This window comes from Camelina sativa, chromosome 5, assembly GCF_000633955.1.
Source record: "Camelina sativa cultivar DH55 chromosome 5, Cs, whole genome shotgun sequence".
Taxonomy (NCBI): domain Eukaryota; kingdom Viridiplantae; phylum Streptophyta; class Magnoliopsida; order Brassicales; family Brassicaceae; genus Camelina; species Camelina sativa.
In genome coordinates this window covers 34,709,793-34,732,660 of record NC_025689.1, presented here as the reverse complement: position 1 = coordinate 34,732,660, position 22,868 = coordinate 34,709,793, and the positions used below count along the sequence as shown (strand labels likewise).

Below are 22,868 nucleotides of genomic sequence, written 5' to 3'. Positions count from 1 at the left end.
CCTGAAGCAGACTTAACCGCGGCGAATTACCGTCAGATGGCGAATCTCTCCATTGAATCCATCCTAAACCGTGGAAAGCTTCCAATCATCGTTGGAGGTTCCAACTCTTACATGGAGGCTCTAGTGGACGACGAAGACAAACAATTCAGGTCGAGATACGACTGTTGTTTCCTATGGGTCGACGTGGCGCTTCCCGTTTTGCACGGGTTCGTGTCTGAGAGAGTTGACAAGATGGTGGAAAATGGAATGGTTGAGGAAGTTAGAGAAATTTTTGACTATTCGGATTCGAATTACTCGAGAGGGATCAAGAAAGCAATCGGAGTTCCAGAGTTTGACAGGTTTTTTAGGAATGAGCAGTTCTTGAATGTGGGAGACAGAGAAGAGCTGTTAAGAAAAGTGGTCGAAGATATAAAGAGGAATACCTTCGGGTTGGCTTGTAGGCAGAGAGAAAAGATCGAACGGTTGAGAAAGGTGAAGAAGTGGTGCATTCAGAGATTGGATGCCACTCCGGTCTTCACAAAACGAAGGTCCAAGACGGATGCTGACGTAGCATGGGAGAGGCTTGTGGCTGGACCAAGTACCGCTGCTGTGTCGCGGTTTATGCTGAACATTGCCAGCGGTCGACAGCTTGTGGAAGCTTCAACAGCGGTTGCGGCAGCCAGGGAACGCGATATGTTGCGGTGTCTAGTGGCGTGATCAGTACCCTGTCATTACTAACCACGTACGTAAAGCTCGATCGATAAGGCTGGATTCGGAAATGCGCATGTGGTTAATTAACTTTTACGCCAATGGTGTTTTGGTGATGATGACGTGGCAATGAAGACTAAGATGAGTGGGGGCGAAATATATATATAAATAAGCTAGAAAAATAAAGTTATATCTAGATATATATTATATATGCATGGATATCGTATATAGTATTGTCAGATACTGAAAATTTTGGCATAACTGTTATTCAGTATTATCATCTACTTTTTTGGATGTAAGTGGGAATGCTATATTTGGAAAGTGAGGACTTACCCGCCTTGTAACAATTTGATTTTAATAATATAAGCTGAGTGTGGGGCTTATATATATATAGTTGGCACAATTTATAGTTATTGATTGTACAATTTTGTTATTTCCAAATAGGGAAATCTTATTCTTACCCAATATGTTAAAAAGATAAATAGGGAAATCTCGACCACAGGCACACGTACGTCGCTCGGTACATGCATATTCCGGAGTAGAAGTTATTAGCTGTATAAATATATTGAGCGAGTTACTACTATGAATAAAAACAAAGTTTTAGTAGCTTTAAACAATCGATACTGTCTAAACATAATTTACAAAATGTTCAAATGGCACATACATATACATGTTAAAGAAGAACAAAAAAAACTAATAAAAAAAACTCAATTAGTAGTAGCAAGGACAAAAAAATTGAAAGGCAGCTGAATTTTGTTCTTGCAGTAAAAAACGTTAATCATGAAAACCTGAAACTTCAAATGATAAATGATATCATGAATAATAGAGTGTAAAGAATATTGCAGCAGCAGCTTTTAATTATATTTGTGGTAAGGAATCCTTTTAAAACATTAACCAGCTTAAGTGGGAATAAAAGAAGAATGAAGGAATTGTAGTGTTTAGCGATGACCGTACACAGTAGCACGCGCCTGAAAGCCGTACAGAGAGAAGGCGTTGACAAATTTGTGCAAATTATTCGATTCATGTTGATGTGAGCGAGAGTGCCCACATCGCAACTAATCAATCTTCTTATTAGTTTTGTTTTGTTTTGTTTTTTTTACTTTCTTTTTTAATATAATGCGTTCTTAATTGGAACGCATCCATTTTCTTTTTATTTTTTTAAAAAAGATTATTCTCTTTATGCCCCCCGTGTGTGTGTAATTGGCGTCTCACAAATGCTTTTAGTAGTCTACTGGCCCCGGCCCTCTCTCTCGCTCATTTTTGTTTATATCACCAAATTGCATTGCTATAGCCTATTGTTATAAATATATAAAACATGTTTGGCAAACAAATTTCCATGGATAATATTATTACTTTCTTTTGGTATATATATATATATCAAAAATATGTGTAGATGTGATTAATCCGTATATATACGTGGTTTTGACGTAGATTTTTGAAATTACATAATGTGACCCAGGGAAAAAAAAAATAGATATGGAATAAAGTGCAAGAAGACAAATAACAACTTGCAGCAATTAAAAAAAAAGGTTCGAGTAAAAGAATCACATCTTTTTGAGCATAACCCAAAAAATTTAAATTCTATAGATTGGTTTGGTCCCATCAATGCGACTTTTTTATATAGATAGGTAAATAAAAAGTAAGATTCCAATGAATCTTCATCCTCCTTTGTTTAATAGTACTCTATATATATAGAGCCTTTGTTTAGTAGTACTATATATCATCCCTGAAGTTTTTTGTTTTTGTGTTTGAACAAAAAAAAATAAAGTTTTTTGTTTTTGTTTATTAGTTAGTACTTACTTCATATATCATTGTTTTTCACTACAACAAATATGTACATTGATAGCAGACGGATATAGCTCATTTTCCGTCACTGCTATGAAAGATGAGATTTTTTTTCGCTTACTTTTTAATAGCATCTTATTAACGCTATGATAGGAAAATTATGTAGCGGGAAACAAAAGTGACTTTTGTCCGCCAATACTTAGTGAAATTATTCACTTAATCGCCAAATAAAAAAAAAACCCAAAAACTCGACACACTCTCTCTCTCTCTCTCGTTACAACCTAAGCTCAACCTAAGAAGATTTCTTCTTCTAAATTCTCTGTGTGTGCTCAAATTCTTCTAAATTTCTTATCAATTCTTCAGTTTTATCGCCGTTTGTGAAAAGCCCCAATTTCGCCGTTTGTGAAAAGCCCCAATTTCGCCCTAAATCTCCATATCCATCGCAATTGATAGCTCGAATCCATTTTTGAGGCATGTCTTTCTTCTTCCTCCTAATTTCGTTATTTGTTTCGATTATTTGTGATTTCAAACAGCTTTTGATTTCGATAAGGGTCAGATTTAGTTATCTGTTTTGTTAGGGTTCGATTTATCTAGATTTATTTCGTTATCTGTTTTTTAGGGTTCGATTATTTACAGATTTTGAGAATGTGGAGTTTCGAATCCATCTGTTTTGTTAGGGTTCGATTATTTACAGATTTGACTCAAAAATAGCTTTTGGATTTGAGTATTTGCGCCTTCATAAACTGAACGATTTTTTTTTTTTCCCAAGTGTTGGTGATTGAAATGTTGGGGAACTGAAGCTTCTCATTTCTCTGTACTCACACAACAGGTTAGTATCACTCAACCAATAGTTAAACATTATTATTACACACGAATATTGGTGATTGCTATGTTTTGTCCTTTGAGTCTGATTCGTATAAATAGTGATTAGATTAGTGAGATTTTACACAGTTAGATATTGGTTTAAGAGCATCTGTATGTGTCTGAAGTAGTGCAGTATTGTCTGAATTGTTGCTTAATGTGAGCTTTGTATAATATGTATCTCTATTTTATCTATAAAGGTTAAAATTTATATTATAACATATAATGTTGGACAAGGCATGGGTGCATCTATGCAGGTAAGGAATTATATTTCATAATTAGGTTTTATTTTGGGTTTGGATACTTTAAGATGTTCTTTTAGTTATGATTTTTTTCTTTAATTATCCATTGAAGAGCTGATCCTGGTTATAAAAGTGGAGCTTGGAAATTTGTAAGGGATGTGTCTGCGGCTTTAGGTGACATAGAAATGATAATATGTCCTTGTAAAGACTGTCGTAATGTAGTACGACAGTTAAACAGTGTTGTGGTTGAGCATCTTGTAATAAGAGGGATGGATGAGGCATACAAGGTGCATAGTGATTGGTATCATCATGGAGATGTGAAGTCAGTAGATGAATTTCAAAGTAAACCAACTCAGTGGAATGAGGAAGTTTTTGAGTTATATAAAGCTGCTGAATTTTTTGATCAAGAGTTGGCTTTTAGAGGTGACTTAGCTGACCAACCTGTGGGCGACTTAAGTGAGATTGCAGAGGGTGAGGACCAACAAGAGGATGAGTTCCTTGCAAAGATCCGGGATGCTGAAACCCCACTATACCCTAGCTGTTCAAACCACAGCAAGTTATCGGCTATTGTGACTTTGTTTAGGATTAAGACACATAATGGCTGGTCGGATAAGAGCTTCAATGAACTGCTTCAGACATTGCCAAGCATGTTGCCAGATGGTAATGTCTTTCACACATCATTGTATGATGTCAAGAAATTTTTAAAGAGCTTTCATATGGGATATGAAAAGATCGACGCATGTGTTAATGATTGCTGCCTCTTCAGAAAGAAGTTAAAGAAGCTTGATAAATGTCCCAAATGTAATGCTTCACGGTGGAAGACTAATAAGCGGACTAATGAGGTAAAGAAAGGTGTCCCACAGAAAGTATTAAGATATTTTCCAATTATACCAAGGCTGAAGAGAATGTTCAGATCAGAGGACATGGCTAAGGACTTACGGTGGCATTACACTAACAAGAGCACTGATGGAAAACTTCGACATCCAGTAGATTCTGTTACATGGGCTCAGATGAATGAGAAGTATCCTTCATTTGCAGCTGAAGAAAGGAACATACGGCTTGGGCTGTCCACAGATGGATTTAATCCATTCAACATGAAGAATAGTAATTATAGTAGCTGGCCTGTGCTATTGGTAAACTACAATTTGCCTCCTCACCTTTGTATGAAGAAGGAGAATATAATGTTGACATTATTGATTCCTGGTCCACAACAACCAGGTAATAATATTGATGTCTACCTAGAACCTCTTATTGAGGATTTGAATCATCTGTGGAAGAATGGAGAGCTAACGTATGATGCTTTTAGTAAAAGTACATTTACTCTAAAGGCAATGCTTCTCTGGACCATTAGTGATTTTCCTGCGTATGGAAATCTTGCTGGTTGTAAAGTAAAAGGTAAAATGGGATGTCCTATGTGTGGGAAAAATACTGATAGTATGTGGTTGAAGTTTAGCAGGAAACATGTCTACATGTGTCATAGAAAAGGTTTGGCTCCAACACACAGATATAGGGAAAAGAAGACTTGGTTTGATGGAAAAGTTGAGCATAGGAGAAAGTCAAGAATTTTAACTGGTCATGAAGTTCATCAGAATCTGAAAAACTTCCAAAATGATTTCGGAAATGTGAAAAAGGCTGGGATGAAGAGAAAGAGAACTGTCTATAAAGAACCAGTGTTTGACAGTGATGATGATGAAAGTGAATCCGATGAAGATGAGGAAGTAGAAGTAGATGAAGATGAGTTATCAAGGTGGAAGAAAAGATCCATTTTATTTACTCTGCCTTATTGGGAGGATCTACCAGTACGGCATAATTTGGATGTAATGCACATAGAAAAGAATGTGACTCACAGCATTGTATCCACATTGTTGCATTGTGGAAAATCTAAGGATGGTCTTAATGCTCGTAAGGATCTTCAACATCTTGGTCTAAGAAAAGAGTTGCATCCTACCACAAAAGGAAAGAGAACATATCTTCCAGCAGCACCTTGGTCTTTGTCCAAGAATGAGAAGAAGATTTTTTGCAAACGACTATTTCATTTTAAAGGTCCAGATGGATACTGTTCTAATATTTCAAGAGGAGTTTCAGTAGAAGAGTGTAAGGTCCAGATGGATACTGTTCTAATNTAAGAGTTCTCTACTATTCATCAGCCAGTTAGAGTAATATAAATTGATGTTATTTTTGTTTATGTTACAGAGACCAGAAGCTGAAATGGATGAAAACTCAGCTGCAAGAGTAACATATTCTTACTTCTTTTCATATCAGCTAAGTGATTCTTCTTAGTGTCGTTTATGATTCTTAGTTGCTCATGAAATTGTTGCAGAGTGTAAACAAAAGAGCACATCCTAAGTGTGTGTTTGTTGATTGGTCTGACATTGATGAAAATGTTGGTGAGGGTCGGATTCTTTCTTCTGATCCGGATGACATAGTGAATGACTGTCGTCTTGGCCCTTATGATCTCAAAGTGTTAGTTGAAGCTGCATATAAACCAGATGCATTTCTATGGAGACCTGCACAAAAGATCTTTCATATGAAAGAAGCTGTTGGACATATAATCGCATGGCCAACTGATAAGTGTAGACTGGTAGACAACAACATCCAAATGGAAGACATTGCCCCTATGGTATTTATAATTTCTAGCAATGTGTTAGCAATGTATTACCCCTGTCTATAATGCTAATTAATTATATTGGATTTGTTTACTGATTGTGTTTAACAGGGTATACAAGGAAACAAATGTAAACTATTGGATTTGTCTAAGGGTGACGTCATTGTTGCTGAGGGGCGTTGGGAGACACAAGAACCAAGTGCGTTGGTTAACGGAATTCCTCTTGGACCAAAAGCAGTTAAAGTATTTGTGGATTCAGTAAAGCAGCCTGATACATCACTATGGAGACCTACAGCTGAAATGTCATTTCTTGAGGACTGTTTGATGGCTTACGTATCTTGGCCCCTGAGTAAGGTTGATTTTGAAAATCCCTCAACTCCAACTGGTCAGAATGCTACATCACATGCTTCTTTGTCTGCATCAAAGGCCAAGTCTGCAGCCACAGCTTCTAAGTCTGCTACAGAGTCCAAAACTTCAGCAACAGCTTCAAAGGCTGCATCGCAGGCCAAATCTGCATCTATGTCTTCTAAGTCTGCATCTGGTTCTGAGTCTCCTGTTGATGATGCAACGGGTCCAATATCACCAATAAAGAATACTTTACCATCACAGTCTCCTCTCAGGAAGTCTCCAGTAAGTGTTTTCATATGTTATGAAGTTGTTTTTGTTAATTATATGATGACTGATGGTTTATATTGTAAACATGGCAGCGCATTAATAAAGTTATTTCCAAGGAGAATAAGAAGTGCAAGTTGATGGATTTAACTGAAAAGAATAGGGTTGTGGCTGAAGGACGATGGGGAACAAATGATCCAGAACATAAGGTTCACTTTACTCGCTTGGGTTCTAATGCAGTTAAAGTGTGGATAGATGTTGTGAAGGTGAAAAATGTAAAAGTTTGGAGGCCATCCGATGAAATAGAGATTATTGAAGATGCACTTAGCTCCTGCATTGCTTGGCCAGAGAACAAGGTCATTATGTCTTAAACTGATGGTTTTATTGTGTAATGTTAAGTACTTGAGATTGCTTGTTTATTTTGGATGTTCTTGAGACTTTGATGGTAAACTGATGTTCTTGAGACTTTTGTTATGTATTTTGGATCTGAGACGTTTATTAATCAGATTTTATGAGATTTTATAAAACAGGTTATGTGTGCTATAATCACATATCAGAAAATGCTATAAAAGTACAGGTAAACGTTATGATAAAAGAATATACCATAGCACAGTAAACAAGATAAAACAGCATTTCGCAACAGCTATATTAGATATGTATAACATAGCACGAAAAATTAAATATTGTATAAATTTTTGCAAAATTATAATCTTGATAATACAGCAGTTTATTAGAGCTATGCTATAAAACTATAACATAGCACGAAAAAACAAATGTTGTATAAATTTTTTCAAAATTATGATCTTGATAATATAGCAATTTCTTAAAGCTATGTTATATTTTTATAACATAGCATACGTAATAAGTGCTATTGTATATGGGGTACATATAATAACAGTGCCCTAAAACAGCGCTCATGAAAACGCTATCAAAGACCTATGATAGCGTTTTTCTCTGGTTAACAATGTGCATATTTGTTGTAGTGTTTGTCAACTGAAATTGCACTATATATTATTAGGTAGAAGAATAGATTCGATTAAATTATGTCAACGTAAAGTCTCATATGTTAGGACTCTAGGAGACGTCCTTAAAACATCACCATGCGATCGATATATAGTAGCTAGTTTACTCCCACTCAGTGGCCAATTTTAATAAATGGGCCTCAAACAAATTTAGAACACTGCCATGTATAAATTAATAATGGGGCTACAATAATCTTTATGTCCTGCAAATTTCGGCCCATATGGAATGGAATACGAAGCAAGCTCCCACAGAGCCAAGTGCCCAATGGTGTTCACGACACCTGAATGGTTTGGTTTGTTGACTTATATGACCGGTGAACGTACAACAATTAAACTAAACGGCGTGAATTAGAAAGAAAAAGAAAAAAAAAACTTTATGACAACTAAAAGATAAAAATAAAAACAAAGGGGGAAGGGTCTTGATTGTATCGAAGAAGAAGACATGGCAGTACATATAGTTTTTTAGAAAGGGAAGAGAATCAGCGAATGAATCTGCCTCCACAGACGAAAGTGACAATGCAGGACTCATCCACAAAGACTGTGTAGTTATGAATAGGTTTGGCTAGCAATGGCGGAAGCCGAACCAGAAGGTCGCACACGCACTCGTTGTCCATTTGCTTCAACCACTTGCAGCACTCTTGTTGCGCGAATGTCTCTGCTCTGTGTCGATGATGGTGGTGGTGGTGATGGCGGCGGTGCCGGCGTCGGTGACGATCGTGGCTGTTGTCGTCATTGTTGTGGTGGTCGCCGTCATGATCATGGTCGTGATCGTGGTCATGGTGATCACGGTCATGGTTACGGTCATGGTCATGGTCATGGTCATGGTCACGGTCATGGTCATGGTCATGGTCATCGTGATCACGGTCATGATCGTGGTCGTGGTCATCGTCATCGTCATGATCGTGGTCATCGTCATCGTCGTGATCGTGGTCATGGTCATCGTCATCATCATCGTGGTCATCGTCATGGTCGTGGTCGTGGTCATGGTCACGGTCGTGGTCATGATCATGGTCGTGATGGTCATGGTCATGGTCAGGAGGTGGGGGAGCGATGGGAGGAGGAGGAGGGGTAATGGGTGCAGGTGGTGGGACCGTGTTCATTGGGAGACGGGAGCAGGCGTAGTTAGCCAGGGCATATTGGGAAGCGCATAGTGGACGTGGTGGTGGGATCTGAATGACTCTCTGGCCTCGTGTGAGAGAGGAGAGAGCGAGAGCCAGAGTAGCTGCAAGAAAAAGTGTATCCATGGAGAGAGTGTGCATGTGTGTGTGTGAAGAGAGAGATCTTAGGTGAGTCTCTTTATATATAATTCAAATTCGTCGAGGAAGGCGCAAAGATGGTTGCAGAATGATTTTAGGTGATATTGAGTTATCCATTTTATTTGCGTGACTTTGTTGTTAGGTTGCTTGTAGAGCTTTCTTTTAGGATAGTGTTTCACTTTGGTACAAACAACAACAACAACAGGACCTGTTCCAAATTCCACAACCAAATTAAAATTACTAAACTACAATTCAATGAGCTGCAACTCCAAATGCGTGACAAAATAAATGTGATACTATTAAAACCTGATTCATCAAAAGAAAACACATGCGAAGAAGATAAAGATCCGAAAAGATGATATAACTCAAAACGAAGAACCGTTTGTGAATATGTATCATTTGGTCACTAAAACTTGAGATGGAGAGGAAACAAGTGAATGATTGAGAGACAGATGATTAACATTTGATTATTTCTCTTCTTATTAGCCAAAACTCACAAACACCTTAACGAGACACGACCAAACCAAGCCAAGAACTATGCCTAGATAAAGAAAAACAGAGGACAGCAGCAAAGGCTTGTTGATTGTTAGCTAATCACAGAGAGGCTCTATGGGTTCATTGCTTTTCCCTGCTAACAACAAGTCCCTATCTTTCTGAACTTGTTCCCTCTGTAGTTTCAGCCTATCTTTCCTTTCTTGCCATCCATCCTCTAATAACCTCAGGAACTTATCCTTAATAGCAAGCAAAGGATCTCTAACAACAAGCTCATCGTTTTTATAAGCTTCTCTCAACACAGCAGTCTTGATCCCTCCTTTAAGCGACAAGTAGAAAATACCTGAATGGCGAGTGAAAACAGTGGAGAAGGCGTTAGAAAACCTGAACTCATCGCAGAACTTGCCAAGCGTAGGGACAGGAACCCTTTTCAAGAGAGACAGAGAGAGCAACTCGTGCACAACACCAACAGTTCGTTTCTCCATTTCTTTAGACGCTTGGTCTAAATGAGACACATCTTGATACGGTGATATGTAGTCTTGCTCTAACCAGTCCCTAGTCCACTCTCTCATCTCATTCCTCAAGAAAAAACCAGACGGCAACTTCACATTGAAATTGGGCCGAACCCTCACACCTGTTTTGAGTGTCTCTTCTTCTGCTCTCAGCTCAATGGTAGACTTGGCGAAATCAGGGTTCCAAGAGACAAGCTCAAGAAAGGAGTTACCTTTAAGCCTGAAATAATTTGGGTATTTCTGAACCAAACTCACCAAAAAATCATTGGGAAAACCAAAATCTCTCTTCACATGAACAAGCTTATCAGCAGAGATAACCTTATCTTTAGCCATCATAAGCAATTTACAGAGCTTGGAAACAAGAAAGGGTTCGTTCTCGGCGTAAATCCTCTGTTCTTGGTCGAGGAAAGCTCTGAGACGAGACGTGGGGCGGATGAATTGAACGAGATCCGACTTGGGTTTGATGCGATCGTAGTAGATTTCGAAGAGGGAAGGGTTCATATCGATAAAGCTCTTAGCTTTGAAAGTGAGGCGTAACCTCTCGCGTCGTTTCTCGAGGTATCTGAGTGGGATGACTTGACCTGGTTCGTTGAGCACTTCTTTAACCACACGAGCGCATTGCTTGTAACGCTTGTCTTTCTCGATTGCTTCGTCTAGCCTCGTGTCTTTCTTCCATACCACTTTCAAGCTCGATATCGATCTGATTATTCCAATCCCTAAACTAGGGTTTTTGTTGAGAGATTTGATGATTTCGTTAGAAATGGTTAAGTTTCTTCTCAACAACACCATTTCCTGATTTCGATTTCGATTTCAGGAGAAAAATAAATTAGGGTTTTTCAAATGCCTTAAAGGCTTAAACCCGGAACTCTACAAGAACACTCACTCACGCGCGAGGAAAAGAAGTTCTAACCACGCGCCCTCATTAAGTTTAGACATAGGAAAAAATGTCATTTAAACACTTATTAATGAAGAAGATGATGATCAACTTATTATTTGCACACAGCTATATATTTGGTATTTTGTTCTTACAACAATTTTAAAATTACAAAAACTAACAGTTAGCAAAATATACAACTATTTCTATAATCAAATGATGGTATAATAATATTATGACCACAATACACTATTTTACCGTTTTAATACACTAGTTAGTTTGGAACTGAGCTAAAATACATAACCAAGAAGAGAGGAATTGGTGGTGAAGGAGAAGAGATATGATTATATCATATAGACATCGATGGATCAATCATGGGAAGAGAGAAGAAAGACGGCACACTTCCAGATGATGTAAAGACGAGCTCTTTGCTCCTTTATCTGCTTCGAACAACATTTTTTCCATGTCCTAACCTTGGTCACGCTACTATTACTACTGCATCTCAACACAACTGTCCCTGCCATTGCTCCTATCTATCAAGAAACCTTCTAAGTTTTAAAACTATTAATTGTACGTTTTTTATTTGTTTTGTGGGTTTTGGCTGCTGGATAGATATAGATTGCTTATATACTAGTATACATATTGCTGACTCGAACCCGATTCAAATAATTTGGCAGATAGTGTTTGATATAATTGAATTTGGTAGATAATGTGAAATGCATCATATGTAGTAGGATAAAAAAAAGTACTCCATTCATTATTGAATTGAATAAATATGGAGAGGACCTACATTTTTTCTATATGTGTGAAGAAAAAGGCATGATGCCTTTAGCCATTAGCTTCGCTTTTGAACTAATTAATCTCTTGTTTAGTATCTTTCATTGATTAAATGTTCAAAAACAATTTGGTATAAACTTTTCGTGTTTTTTTTCTTTCTGAAATAATTAATTCTTATCAGCTTTTTCAAATTTGATTTTGCGGTGAGGATATTGTTTGAACAGAAAACTTCTGTTCATGCACACATGAGGCTTAATGATGGAGCTGTGGCTTGTGGGGACTTTATGTCTTTTGCTCTGTTGGTTGGGAATGTGATGATGATTAAACTTACGGCTTACGACTTACTAGTTCTGATTAATTTAATCACCTTATTAGTTATGGATTTGTTTAGTATGAAATGTTCATCGCACCACCACATCACTCGTTTAATTTACCTTCACTATATATATAAGCTTTCTATTTACCTCGATTATGCTACAAAACCCAAAAATGCATTACTGTTTGCGCAGATAAAATAAAGAGAAAGAAAATTGTGGAGTCGACATTTCATTAGTTGCGATGTCTAATTATTAATTTGTGGAATAGCTACTAGCTAGGTAGGTCGATTGTTCACAAAATAAACCCATCAAAATGATTAATGTGAATGATCTATATGTTGTTGACTGATCTAAACAAAAGAGCAAAAGAAAATGATTTGACAAGTAAAGAAGGAGGATGATGAATGCATCAAAAGAGTGGTCAAGCGCTCCTTCACGTACACCTTTTTCCTAATATCGTACCCTCTCTTTCTTTGATTGTCTGCCACGTCTCTCTCTCTATCGTCGTTCACAAACAGAGCACGTGTGAATGATACGCCAATTATAATTGATGCATTACCGATGCAAAAAGTTCTCACTTAACACATGAGACATATTTTAGTATTATCGTAACTGTAGTTTGTACCATATAAAGTAAATAACGAGATCTATCAGACTTTAAAAGAAATGTCTTTTAAAAAGTTCTTATACAATTGTTATTAATAAACAGGTATTGGTATTTTATAAGAAACTTCTGCTCATAGTTGGAAAATAATACTAAGACGAAACTATCGATGTGCTTTTGAATTAGTGTTTTGTAAACTTGATGAATAATCTTAGACAGTTTCGTGTCATCTTGTTGTTTCTATGTATATATTCGTAAATTTATTTACTGGGACTCTGGGAGATATCTTTGATCAAATTTCACAATAAAAAATGACTACATAGTTAGTTACACATAATTAAGATGTGAATAAGAGAGATAAGTTGTTCCAAAAGCAGTCCAAAAGTCTTCTTAGTGCGTGCTCTCATAATTATTGTGCAAGGGCTTTCTCGATGTCATTCTGTTTTTAATTTCCAGAAAAGAAAATACGAAGTAATTAAGCGGTGGTAAAAAGGGATTGATTGATACATTATTAGAATAAGGGATGTAGAGACCTGGATGGAGAGAGGTGAAACAGTTGGGCCATAACGATCAATGACTTGACCATCTTTGGAGACCAAGAACTTGGTGAAGTTCCATTTGATCCTAGTTCCCAGAAAAGAAGGTTTCTTTGATTTGAGGAATTTGTAGACCGGTGCTGCGTTTTGTCCATTAACACGCACCTACATAAACCATGATGTGTAAGAAGAGTTTTTATAACAGATGAAGGAAAGATTACTGTCTTGGGTTATGAAGACTGCTTTAATCACAAAAAGGAGTTGCTACAGTATATAAGAACCTTTTGGAAAACGGGGTATTCGGCCTTAAACCGAGTACAAGCAAATTGATGAGCCTCTTCGCTGGTGCCAGGCTCTTGGTATAGAAACTGGTTGCATGGAAACGCCAAGACCACTAACCCTGCCACCACCATTCAACATATATATATATATATATATATATATATATATATCCAATTTTTTTTTTTTGTTTTCAATGAAAAAAGAACCCCCATGATGTATATAACCGATGAAACAAGGAAACCAAAGAGGCAAAAAAAGACTGTGACATACCTTGATCTTTATATTTCTGGTAAAGTTCCGTGAGCTGGGTGTAATTTGATTCGGTGAATCCGCTGTTCCCAAATAAACAAAATATATTATTAACAGAAAGAAAAAGAAAAAGACAGAACAGCAACATCGGATGGGATCTCCAAGACGGACCATTTAGAAGCCACATTGACGACGAGAAGCACTTTCCCTTGATAAACGCTTAGGTCCGCATCCTTGCCTGAGCTATCCTAATTTCCGACCAACAAAAATCAAGAAACGATACATCTTCTCTCGATTGGATAAAAAAGAAAGGATTCATAAATAAATAAATAAAAACCTTGACGGTGAACTGATGGATGGATTTCTCGGAAACTGCTGATGATATAGAAGCACCCATCTGTCTCTCTATCTCTATCTCGCACACACCAAGGGAGGGAAGAATTGTTCAATCTTATTTTTTCCTCTTCTCTTCTTCACTCAAATCATTCATTTTTCATCTTTTTAAAAATCTTCCTAATCACCATTAGCTGTTAATGCGTTACAACCAATCCCACAGCATACACACCTCTTTTTTTTTTTTTTTTAATTTTTTTTTCTTTTTTTTCCTTCCTGTATCCAACCGTTTACTATTTTATTTAATCAAGGAACCTGTCCTGATTTACACTTTTTAACCAACATAATTTATTTATCAATCACTTTACGTTTGTCCCTCTGTAAAGGGAAATCTGTGGAGAAATCCCTCATAAACGCATACTAATGTTATTACCCACTAAAAAGAAGTTATGTTTACAAAATTTAATGCCTAAATCAGTGTCCGGGTACTTACTAACTCTTCTTTTTTTCTTTCTCAAATCTCTACAGCAAATGGCTTTTACCATCTTTTTCACGACTGTTTTTTTTTTTTTGCATCCCTCATGCTGTTTTGGTCACATATGTACACTACTGGTTTTTGTATATTAACATCTTCTCTCTCCAAGTGTGGCCAACAGGCCAAGTATTCCACCCACACCTAAATTTGTTGCTCTCTATCTCTTCCATGACTTGGACCACACAGCGGTTTCTGTTTTCTCCATATTCACCTTTGATGCCACGTGCCTTGATCTGCAAATCCACAAACACACTCTTAACTTTATCTTCTTCTTTTATTTTATTTTTACATTCAAGTTAAGAACCAGCCATAGGAAATGATTTGTTTACTCTAGGACAAGAACTAACAAGGATCAGATTTCCTAGACCTAGGACACAATTCCAGTTTCCGAAATGGCTGATTCAGTTTGTGGGAGAGTAAAGAATTAGTCCACTGAACAAACATGAGTTTCCATATTACCTCTCATTCCTACTGGAACTGGACCTTCCGAATGCGGCTTGTAGTGAAAATAATGTCTATTGTTATATGCACGCGGAGAATGGCTCCACCTACTGTTCTGAAACCTTTCAGAGTCACGGTGATGGCCACTGTATGAGTTTGACTGATAAGGGCCTTTGTATCTGTCATGATATCGTGGGCCTGCAATATGAAAAACCATCCACGCCTATTAGCATGCATGAGCAAGGGCTTGTGTGTGCGCTGATATTTGTTCATATTTGCTTATGCATGCATAAGAAAAAGAAAAAAAAAAGAAGGTAAAAGGACTCCCACCATGGGAAGAGGGCGGATGATATCTCCAATTGTCTCGATTCTCAGAAGGTGCAGGCCTCATTCTCTCATGGCTATCATGGTAATTCCTTTCGTCAAATTCCGGTGTGTAATGAGATCTGTGAGGGTATGATGGACCTTCTCTCCGCGACTTCATATGGTGATCTGGCTCCATATATGAGTAATGATGTGATGGTGGAGGTGGGGGATGAGAAGATGGATAAGGCCTATGCTGGAAGTTAGAACCCTCCCCACGTGACAAAGAGCGGGAACTATAAGATGATTCAGGACTTCCGTAATGCATTGGTGGATTCATCCTTGGAGGACCGGCCTGATAATTTCCCTGGGATATTTACAAGACAATGAAATTGGTAAATCATGTCTCAATCATGGATATGTTTACCGCAAAAGATTCTAAAAGATGAAAAAGGACGCACATGCATGCTGGGATTTCTGCGGCAGTCAAAGCCATTTGAGTAGGAATCAGACATTGCACACTGAGCATTCTGCAAAGGAGGAGCTGGTCTAGATGGCGAGGTAACATTCTGATGTGAAGTGCCAGAGACAGGCTGGCAATTTCCAGACTCTGTATTATCAGCTTGATCTGTGAACGCACTGCTTCCAGCTTCCCAAGGTGGAGCCACGTCTTCCATTTCAAGCTCGCCGTCAACATCTTCCAGTATACGGGTATGTCTTTCAGTAATGGAGGGTGTAACATGTTCTTCAAGGCTTCTGGACTCATGTTCAGGGGTGACAGACTCAAAATCGCCCCCATCCGAGTCACTTCCTTCGTCTTCATCCTTAAGCATTGCAGGCATACAGAATCCATGAAGCTGGAGAGTTGAATTACTGAAACACAAAGATAAATTATGACGCTAGAGATAAAGAGATCAAGATCCCAAGACTGAATAAACTCAACTCTCACCTTCCATATTCATCCACCAGCATACCCTCCATATCTCTAACAGGGTCATCTAGCGCCCTTTCTGTTCGAGCGGAGCGCCGAGAATAGAGGCACACAGGAACGTTATTAAGTGAATCAAGTTCTCTTATATGGTGACGAACTATAGATTCAGGAAGGATCCGTCTTTCGAGCCAAACTCTTAAAACCTATATAGGGGCAGAAAGGGTGAGATTTAATATACCAAAAAGAAGATCTAAGTAAAATTATAGCATACCTTCAAGCACAACTTCCGGTTTTCTTGTGTGGTAGCTCCAGCTGGGACAGCAGCAGCCAATAGGCGAGGCAGCATAGCTTGGATGGATGAAAGATAAACACCACCAGCGTCACCTGAATAGAAAGGTAGTATTCACAAAGTTAACTCACCAGTGAGAAGTGCGAACCTCAATGATGCAACTAAGCAAAAACATTACATACGTTACTCACCATTCAGACCTTTGGAGCACTGAGCAATAGAATCCACAAGGAAAAATAAGTCCACCCTCCTTTGTAAATTTGACTCGCTTTCCAAAGTATGAGCCAGAATTTCCATTGCCTAATTCAAGACATAGAGATTCTTAGAGCCTCATTAACAAGATAAGGCAAAAGTCTGCAAAATCTAGTGTTTTATAAATCGCACGAAAAGACAGTGCAAACAAGTTCCTTTTCTCACTAAAAAGGTAGATACGATAATAAGGCTTTCCTTAGTCCTATGCTTGGCAAGAGTGGCTGGATGCCTACAGCATCCTAAAATCAGCACACAAAACAATATAGATAAGGGGTTTCTTTAATTCGTTGTAATACATAGAATTGGTTAGATTAATATGGTCTCAGTTTGATTGAAGCAATTAACTATCTGGATAATGCAAATAGGTTTTTACTTAAGGGACAGATCCAGGTACTATATTTAACAATCTATATGAAGAAAGTTGTCTTCAATTGAATTCCACTTCTACATAACATGTGGCATCAACAAACAGATAAGAAGAGCACAAGCAGGGAGAACGTCACATACCTTTGTCGAAACACCAAATTTCGCCAATTCCATAGCCAAGCGAGTTGCTCGGCCAATGGTCTCCTTTGTCCTCACCAACGAGCCAAGTGCGGTCTCAAAGGAATCAATAGTGCATTGCACATCAGAATTAATAACTTTCTTCACCTGAGTTGCACCTGTTTCAACTTTGGTTTCTTCTTTGACAGTGTCATCATTCAATGATTTCTTCTCACCAGACTGAGCATTGGTCCTATGATCAGAGTTGTCCTCCATAGCACTTGCACTTTCGGCGGTAGAATTACGGCAAGCTGAGTTGCAATGCGGAATACCGCTTGCAGAAGAATCTGCAACATTAGCAGGAGATGAACTCAATCTTTCACGTGAAAGGTTCTCAGATACTGATATAGAATTGGTGGCTTGCATCTTCTCCTTCTGCTCATCAACCTCACAACTGCCAATGCACACGAACATAACATATTGTTAGTCAACCAGTTCTGTGAACTGAAAAACTAGATCAATATAGTGTCTAAAGAAACTTAATCTAATTGATGTTTGCTTAAACTCAATATGCCTATCCTCAAGATAGATTTAAAGCAAGAGAAAATTAAATAAGAAGTGGAACTGGGAATCTTTAAAAGGAAAATGCAAAGTCCAAAGAAAGAAAGGAATTATATGGAAATAGATTCTTTCTTTTTTGTGCAAAGAAAGAAATAGATTCTTATGTCAAAATTTAAAATAGTTAGATTCCTAGTCATTCTACATCAATCAAACTATGAGAACTCCATACATAAAATATTCAAATGTGTTTAGAAATTGAACACCTTAGTAATTTCAAAAGTTATTCTAATGAGGAAAAGCAATAAGAGAAACAACATAGTATCAGACGTTAGTATAGGAGTAGAGAAAAAATCAGTAGACTCACCTCCTTTCCAGCTCTCTGTTTTCCAAAGCCTCGTCACAGTGACTATACACAGTTTCATACTGAGGTTCCACTTCTTCAACAATCATTTCACTTTCAGTAGCAGAGAGGGCTGGATTCTGTATTTTGTGAGCTTGTTTCTCACTATCGAGGTCTTTATCCGGACTTCCTCGGTTTTCCTTCAGTAGAGTGTTTTCAGTCTCCTGCATGTTCTCAGTCTCCTGAGTGTTTTCAGTCTCCTGCATGTTCTCAGTCTCCTGAGTGTTTTCCGCCTCCGGATTATTGACCACTGAACAGAACAACGGAGGAGGTTCTACAGCTTGGGACTTAACAACTTGGGTCATACAGTAATCAATTTTCTCACATTTATCATTAAGAGAATCTCCAACAATGACCAATGTATGGTCAAGAGAATCATACTCCTGGCTTTGATGTTGGTGGGGAGATTGAGCAGGTGCCCCTGTTGTTGTCATATCTAAACTCGAGCACAGACCAGGCGACTCAGTTGCAGATGAATCAACGATATCAGGATTCAAAGGGGTTTCGTGCTTCTCACTTTGACGTAAGCATTGCAAGTCAATAGGATCGGTCTCACTATTAAGACAGTTCCCGGTTTGTGATTCCTCATAACTTCCCTGGACAACATCAGCAACATGAGCTTTTCCTTCTGCTAAACTGTTAAGTTGATTAGAATGTGCTCGAGTTACTTCATCATCTAGTGTCATGGTAAACTCGTTCTCATGGAACTTCACATCAGTTTTTCTATATCCTACAGTCAAAACACCAGCCCTAGACGGAGACATTATGTCAGAAGGTTTCTCTATATGAGAAGGCACTACATCGACCATAACACCTGGGAGCTTAGCAGACAACTCAGCGCTGTTAAATTCTTCGGATGCAGAAGTGTCATGACCAGAAACAACATCATTTTCATGATTCACCGAAGGGTTTGTCTGCATGGCAGCACTTATTAAAGTGTTGTTTGATGATCTCTCTTCAAACCTTGAAGAGGCATTGACCTTTTCATCAGCATAAAAAGCTCTACTCATTCGGACTCTGGCTCGCTTTACCAGAGGCAAATGTTCATCACCATTATCTTCACAGGGCCTCTCAACCAGCCGTTCATGGGAATTTTGAGATCTTTGGCTGCTATCACAAGCATTGGCCCCAAGACCTTCTGCTCCAATTTTAGCAGGAGGGTCAATAACGTCACTAGTTTCACGTTTTCTGGTGGGCTTCCTCTTCTTCCTCTTAACGATGGTGCTAATTTGGAAATCAAGCCCTTGGTTGAGCTCATGACCTCCGTTACAACCCTCACCAACAGCATCAGAAAGATCGACTTTGGAACCAGAATCCACACCACTGCCTTCATTCCTACTATTATTGTCAGATTCAACTGTAGCAATTTCAGATGTGTTCTCCTCATCAGATCCGTGCAAATTTAGAGCTGGTGAAACCACATCATCTGATTCAGAATGACCTGACCTTCGGATCCTCTTTCTCCTTCTTATAGCTCTGTCATCTATAGCATCGACACTCTGGCCACCATCACTGCATTGAAGCATGGACCTTTCTAGTCTGTCCACTTCCAACCTAGATGAGATTTTAGGGTGCTGAACGGGTAATGTTATATTCTGCGGAGCAAACTTTGGAGCCCGCACCCTTTCATTTCTTCTCCTTGAAGAATATGTAGCTATCTCACATAAATCTTTAGCTGCTGCACTATCACAGGTTCCATTATGGGCTAGAGTGTTATGACGCAGGGCTAGCATTTGTTCAGCAGCTGAAGCATCCTCACTGAGAATAGTCAATTCATCTCTATCATGACTAGAATTTGACTTATCAATTAGGTTTTCACAGGTCTGAGGCAGCTGTACAGTGTTCTCAGAACTTCCAACAGTTGATTCTTCAGCAGATTTAGGATCGCTAGCTTGGTCTTGATGCTTCAGCTTCTCAAAACTCTCTGTGATCTCCTTAACGGCACGGACAAAATCGGAACCTTTGGCATGCCGTTTTGTCAAAAGCGATTGCTTCTTCTCCTCAGTAAATGATTCAACATCAGCAGGATTGCAGAAAGCTCTGCGCATACACCAAAAAGTATTACTAACTGCATACGCTGGCATAAATAACATTTAAGTGATCTAGAAGGAAGAGAAAATAGGCACAGATTACAACCTTGGATTGGTTCACTTAATCAATTATATTTGAAAAACAGGCAGCTGTGCTAAAATGCTTTCTTCATAATAATTAGTATGCACTTAACCGTCAGAATGGAAGATGCAAAAAAAAGAACATTCACTAAATGTCGATGCTAATCTGCAAGTAAATGATCAAAACAATTTTCACTTTTCAGAGAATTCATCACACAAACTAAACAAAAGGCTTTAAGCAGGNGAAAAAAAAAAAAAAAAAAAAAAAAAAGTCACCATCCAATAGATGTGAAAACTCAACCAAAAATTGCTAAATATATGAAAAACAAGAAGCACTGTTGCCAACTATCTGGAAAGTAGAAAATCCAATCAAGTATCATTTACTCAAGTGAACCCAGAAGTCCACACCAGGAATGATTCTGATTCTAAACCAAGTAAAATTAGAGTTTAGTATTGTCTTTTAGAGAACATTCATCACATCAAATTTGTCATGCCCGAACAAGTTAAAATTTTATAGCCATAACCAAGGTACCAGCTTCTACATCCTAATCTAGTGAGACAAAAACAAAAGTTCATCACCTCAAATGAGAACCTAACAAAATAAACTAAACTACTCAAGTGGAGACGAAAAATTAAATGTAGAACGACAATAGGAACTCGGATTGAAAATGCTAGCATTTGCCAAATAAGGTAAGTATAACCAGAAAGCAAACAACATATGTATACGAGGGTGATAGTCAAGGCTTGAAAACTTACATCTGTTGTGTGCCAAAAAAGTGAACCAATACTTTCTTCCAGTCGGCTGAGTATCCCCATTTTTCCGGTTCGCTAACCTGAAATTAATTCCACAAATAAGCAGCAGTGATCAAAAACAATAAACTCGAACATGACTGGAAAGTGGCAAATGGGATTATCACTCGCAAGAATCAAATCATATAACAACATTTAACAAGAGCTTAACAAGATGTAAGATTTATAACATTAAACTTGCTAAAAGAGAGTACGAAATCGGTGGCATCTACTAACAAGTACAATAATTGAAAACGGGTGTTCCTGTAATCTGCTAAAAAACTAGCCAACCATCGTCCTCAAAAATATCCATATCGCTTAGGCAATCGCTAAAATCTGACATAAACATTAACCTAGAAAAGGTCTTTCACAGGAGAAAAGGGCGAGACATGCAACTTCAAACCCTAAATTAACAGCGATTTCTACAGCCATATGATGAAACCAATGAGCAATTAATTCTAGCAGAGCCCAAATTTACAAACAAAGAAGGAAGAAGAGAAAATGCAAAAGGGGCAGAGATGCACATACCGCGGCAGGCCAAGCAGGAAAACCTTTGACTTTGGCAAGCACGAGATCGCCAACCTTCCACTCCCGGCGAGCAGATGCAGCGGCCGCAGCTTTACCACCGCCTCTCTTGCGGCTCGGAGCCATCGGATTTCAGAAAAACCAACGAATATCAAATTAGAAAGAAAACTAAAAAAAGAGAGGTGAAGGATTCGCTCTAACTCTCGAAGTTAAGCCAGAATCGCAGGCGAAAATTAGCAGCTCGACAGTTCCTAGGAGGGTTCTTCTCGGTAACAGATTCCGCTAGAGGATTCGCAGGCATTGAGAAAAAATCCCCAACCCAATCGATCCTAATTGGTATCGTAAACCCTAATTGAGACGAGCGAAAGAGAGAGAGAGATGAGAAGATTGATTGGGATTATATCGCTTTTGTGGAAGAGATACATTCACACACGAAATAATCACCCCATCAACAAAAACAAAAAAAAAAGAAGCTGGTTTGATTGGCACGAGTAAAAAAATATTATGTTTTGTTAATCGTTCGGTCGGTGTAGGGTTTGCAAGTTTTCCATAGGCGTTGTCTAACGTGCGCCATTCACGCGTATGTTAACTTTATTTCCTTTTTCTGCTAGACTTCAAAAGTTAAAAGAGCGAATCTGGCTGGTTCGTACGTCTACCAGAGAGTGAGTATCCACGATTCCACGTGATCCAACCACTCTTCTAAGCCCACTCTATTTGTGGAAGAGAAGCATATATAGGCTTCATAAGGCCCATTTGTAGCCCATTAATGGCTCAACTTCATAAGTTGTCGCGTGCTAATTTTAATTTCACTGGAAAAAAAGAACAATATATGGGAAACTCGACAACGACTTTGACCATTTTCAAACAAACTAATTTCCTTGTGGGGGGCTCTTGCTTTCATGCGACTACTTTGTTGTATGATTCAGATTGTGTCTCTTCTTAGTTTAGAAGATTACTTCGGAGAACTGCCACGTTTCTCAACAACAAATAAACTGCGGTCTGGAGACACGTGTTCTTGTAAGATTTCTTTTGGTTTCAGAAAAGGACGTTTCGGATTCTCGTATTCGTCTCGACACGTGGCCCCTTCATCTCTTATTTTTTTAAACCTTTGACACAAAACCGAGAGACGTCAATTTTATATATCGATTCTCTGTTGCGACGTATACGCAATCACCAATGGACACGCGTCCCACTAACCAATC

General features: G+C 38.3%; 7 protein-coding genes across 8 annotated transcripts in view; 2 read left to right on the top strand and 5 right to left on the bottom strand.

Moving 5' to 3' along the window:
• LOC104788646 (adenylate isopentenyltransferase 3, chloroplastic-like) overlaps positions 1-1,100 on the top strand; it is a 2,549-nt gene extending 1,449 nt beyond the window's left edge. The window contains exon 2 of one of the 2 annotated variants that reach the window (XM_019246215.1): positions 381-1,100. In XM_019246215.1, coding sequence (XP_019101760.1) covers positions 381-696 — 316 coding nt within the window. In that variant the 3' untranslated portion in view covers positions 697-1,100. Of the gene's footprint in view, positions 1-97 lie in introns of both variants that reach the window. The other variant, XM_010514416.2, reaches the window with a different exon arrangement.
• Positions 2,818-5,701, top strand: LOC104789856. The gene is made up of 2 exons (XM_019245447.1): positions 2,818-3,301; positions 3,688-5,701. Exon 2 carries the CDS (start codon positions 3,761-3,763, stop codon positions 5,699-5,701), a length of 1,941 nt encoding a protein of 646 aa, XP_019100992.1. The 5' UTR covers positions 2,818-3,301; positions 3,688-3,760.
• On the bottom strand, positions 7,985-9,191 carry LOC104788645 (histidine-rich glycoprotein). Its single transcript, XM_010514414.1, has one exon. The coding sequence runs from the start codon at positions 9,071-9,073 to the stop codon at positions 8,294-8,296; it is 780 nt and encodes a 259-aa protein (XP_010512716.1). The 5' UTR covers positions 9,074-9,191; the 3' UTR covers positions 7,985-8,293.
• On the bottom strand, positions 9,407-10,913 carry LOC104788644 (protein ROOT PRIMORDIUM DEFECTIVE 1-like). The gene has a single exon (XM_010514413.2). The coding sequence runs from the start codon at positions 10,861-10,863 to the stop codon at positions 9,661-9,663; it is 1,203 nt and encodes a 400-aa protein (XP_010512715.1). The 5' UTR covers positions 10,864-10,913; the 3' UTR covers positions 9,407-9,660.
• Positions 11,050-11,531, bottom strand: LOC109133153. Its single transcript, XM_019246214.1, has one exon. The coding sequence runs from the start codon at positions 11,470-11,472 to the stop codon at positions 11,317-11,319; it is 156 nt and encodes a 51-aa protein (XP_019101759.1). The 5' UTR covers positions 11,473-11,531; the 3' UTR covers positions 11,050-11,316.
• On the bottom strand, positions 12,923-14,324 carry LOC104788642 (probable glutathione peroxidase 5). Its single transcript, XM_010514411.1, has 6 exons — positions 14,051-14,324; positions 13,885-13,961; positions 13,735-13,796; positions 13,464-13,582; positions 13,180-13,347; positions 12,923-13,085 (listed from the first exon to the last, which is right to left on the bottom strand). Exons 1-6 carry the CDS (start codon positions 14,108-14,110, stop codon positions 13,056-13,058), a joined length of 516 nt encoding a protein of 171 aa, XP_010512713.1. The 5' UTR covers positions 14,111-14,324; the 3' UTR covers positions 12,923-13,055.
• LOC104788643 (protein HUA2-LIKE 3) lies at positions 14,457-22,144 on the bottom strand. Its single transcript, XM_010514412.2, has 11 exons — positions 21,670-22,144; positions 21,109-21,185; positions 18,206-20,281; positions 17,305-17,734; positions 16,737-16,845; positions 16,528-16,640; positions 16,275-16,459; positions 15,787-16,198; positions 15,353-15,692; positions 15,041-15,220; positions 14,457-14,814 (listed from the first exon to the last, which is right to left on the bottom strand). The coding sequence occupies exons 1-11, from the start codon at positions 21,790-21,792 to the stop codon at positions 14,789-14,791; spliced, it is 4,071 nt and encodes a 1,356-aa protein (XP_010512714.1). The 5' UTR covers positions 21,793-22,144; the 3' UTR covers positions 14,457-14,788.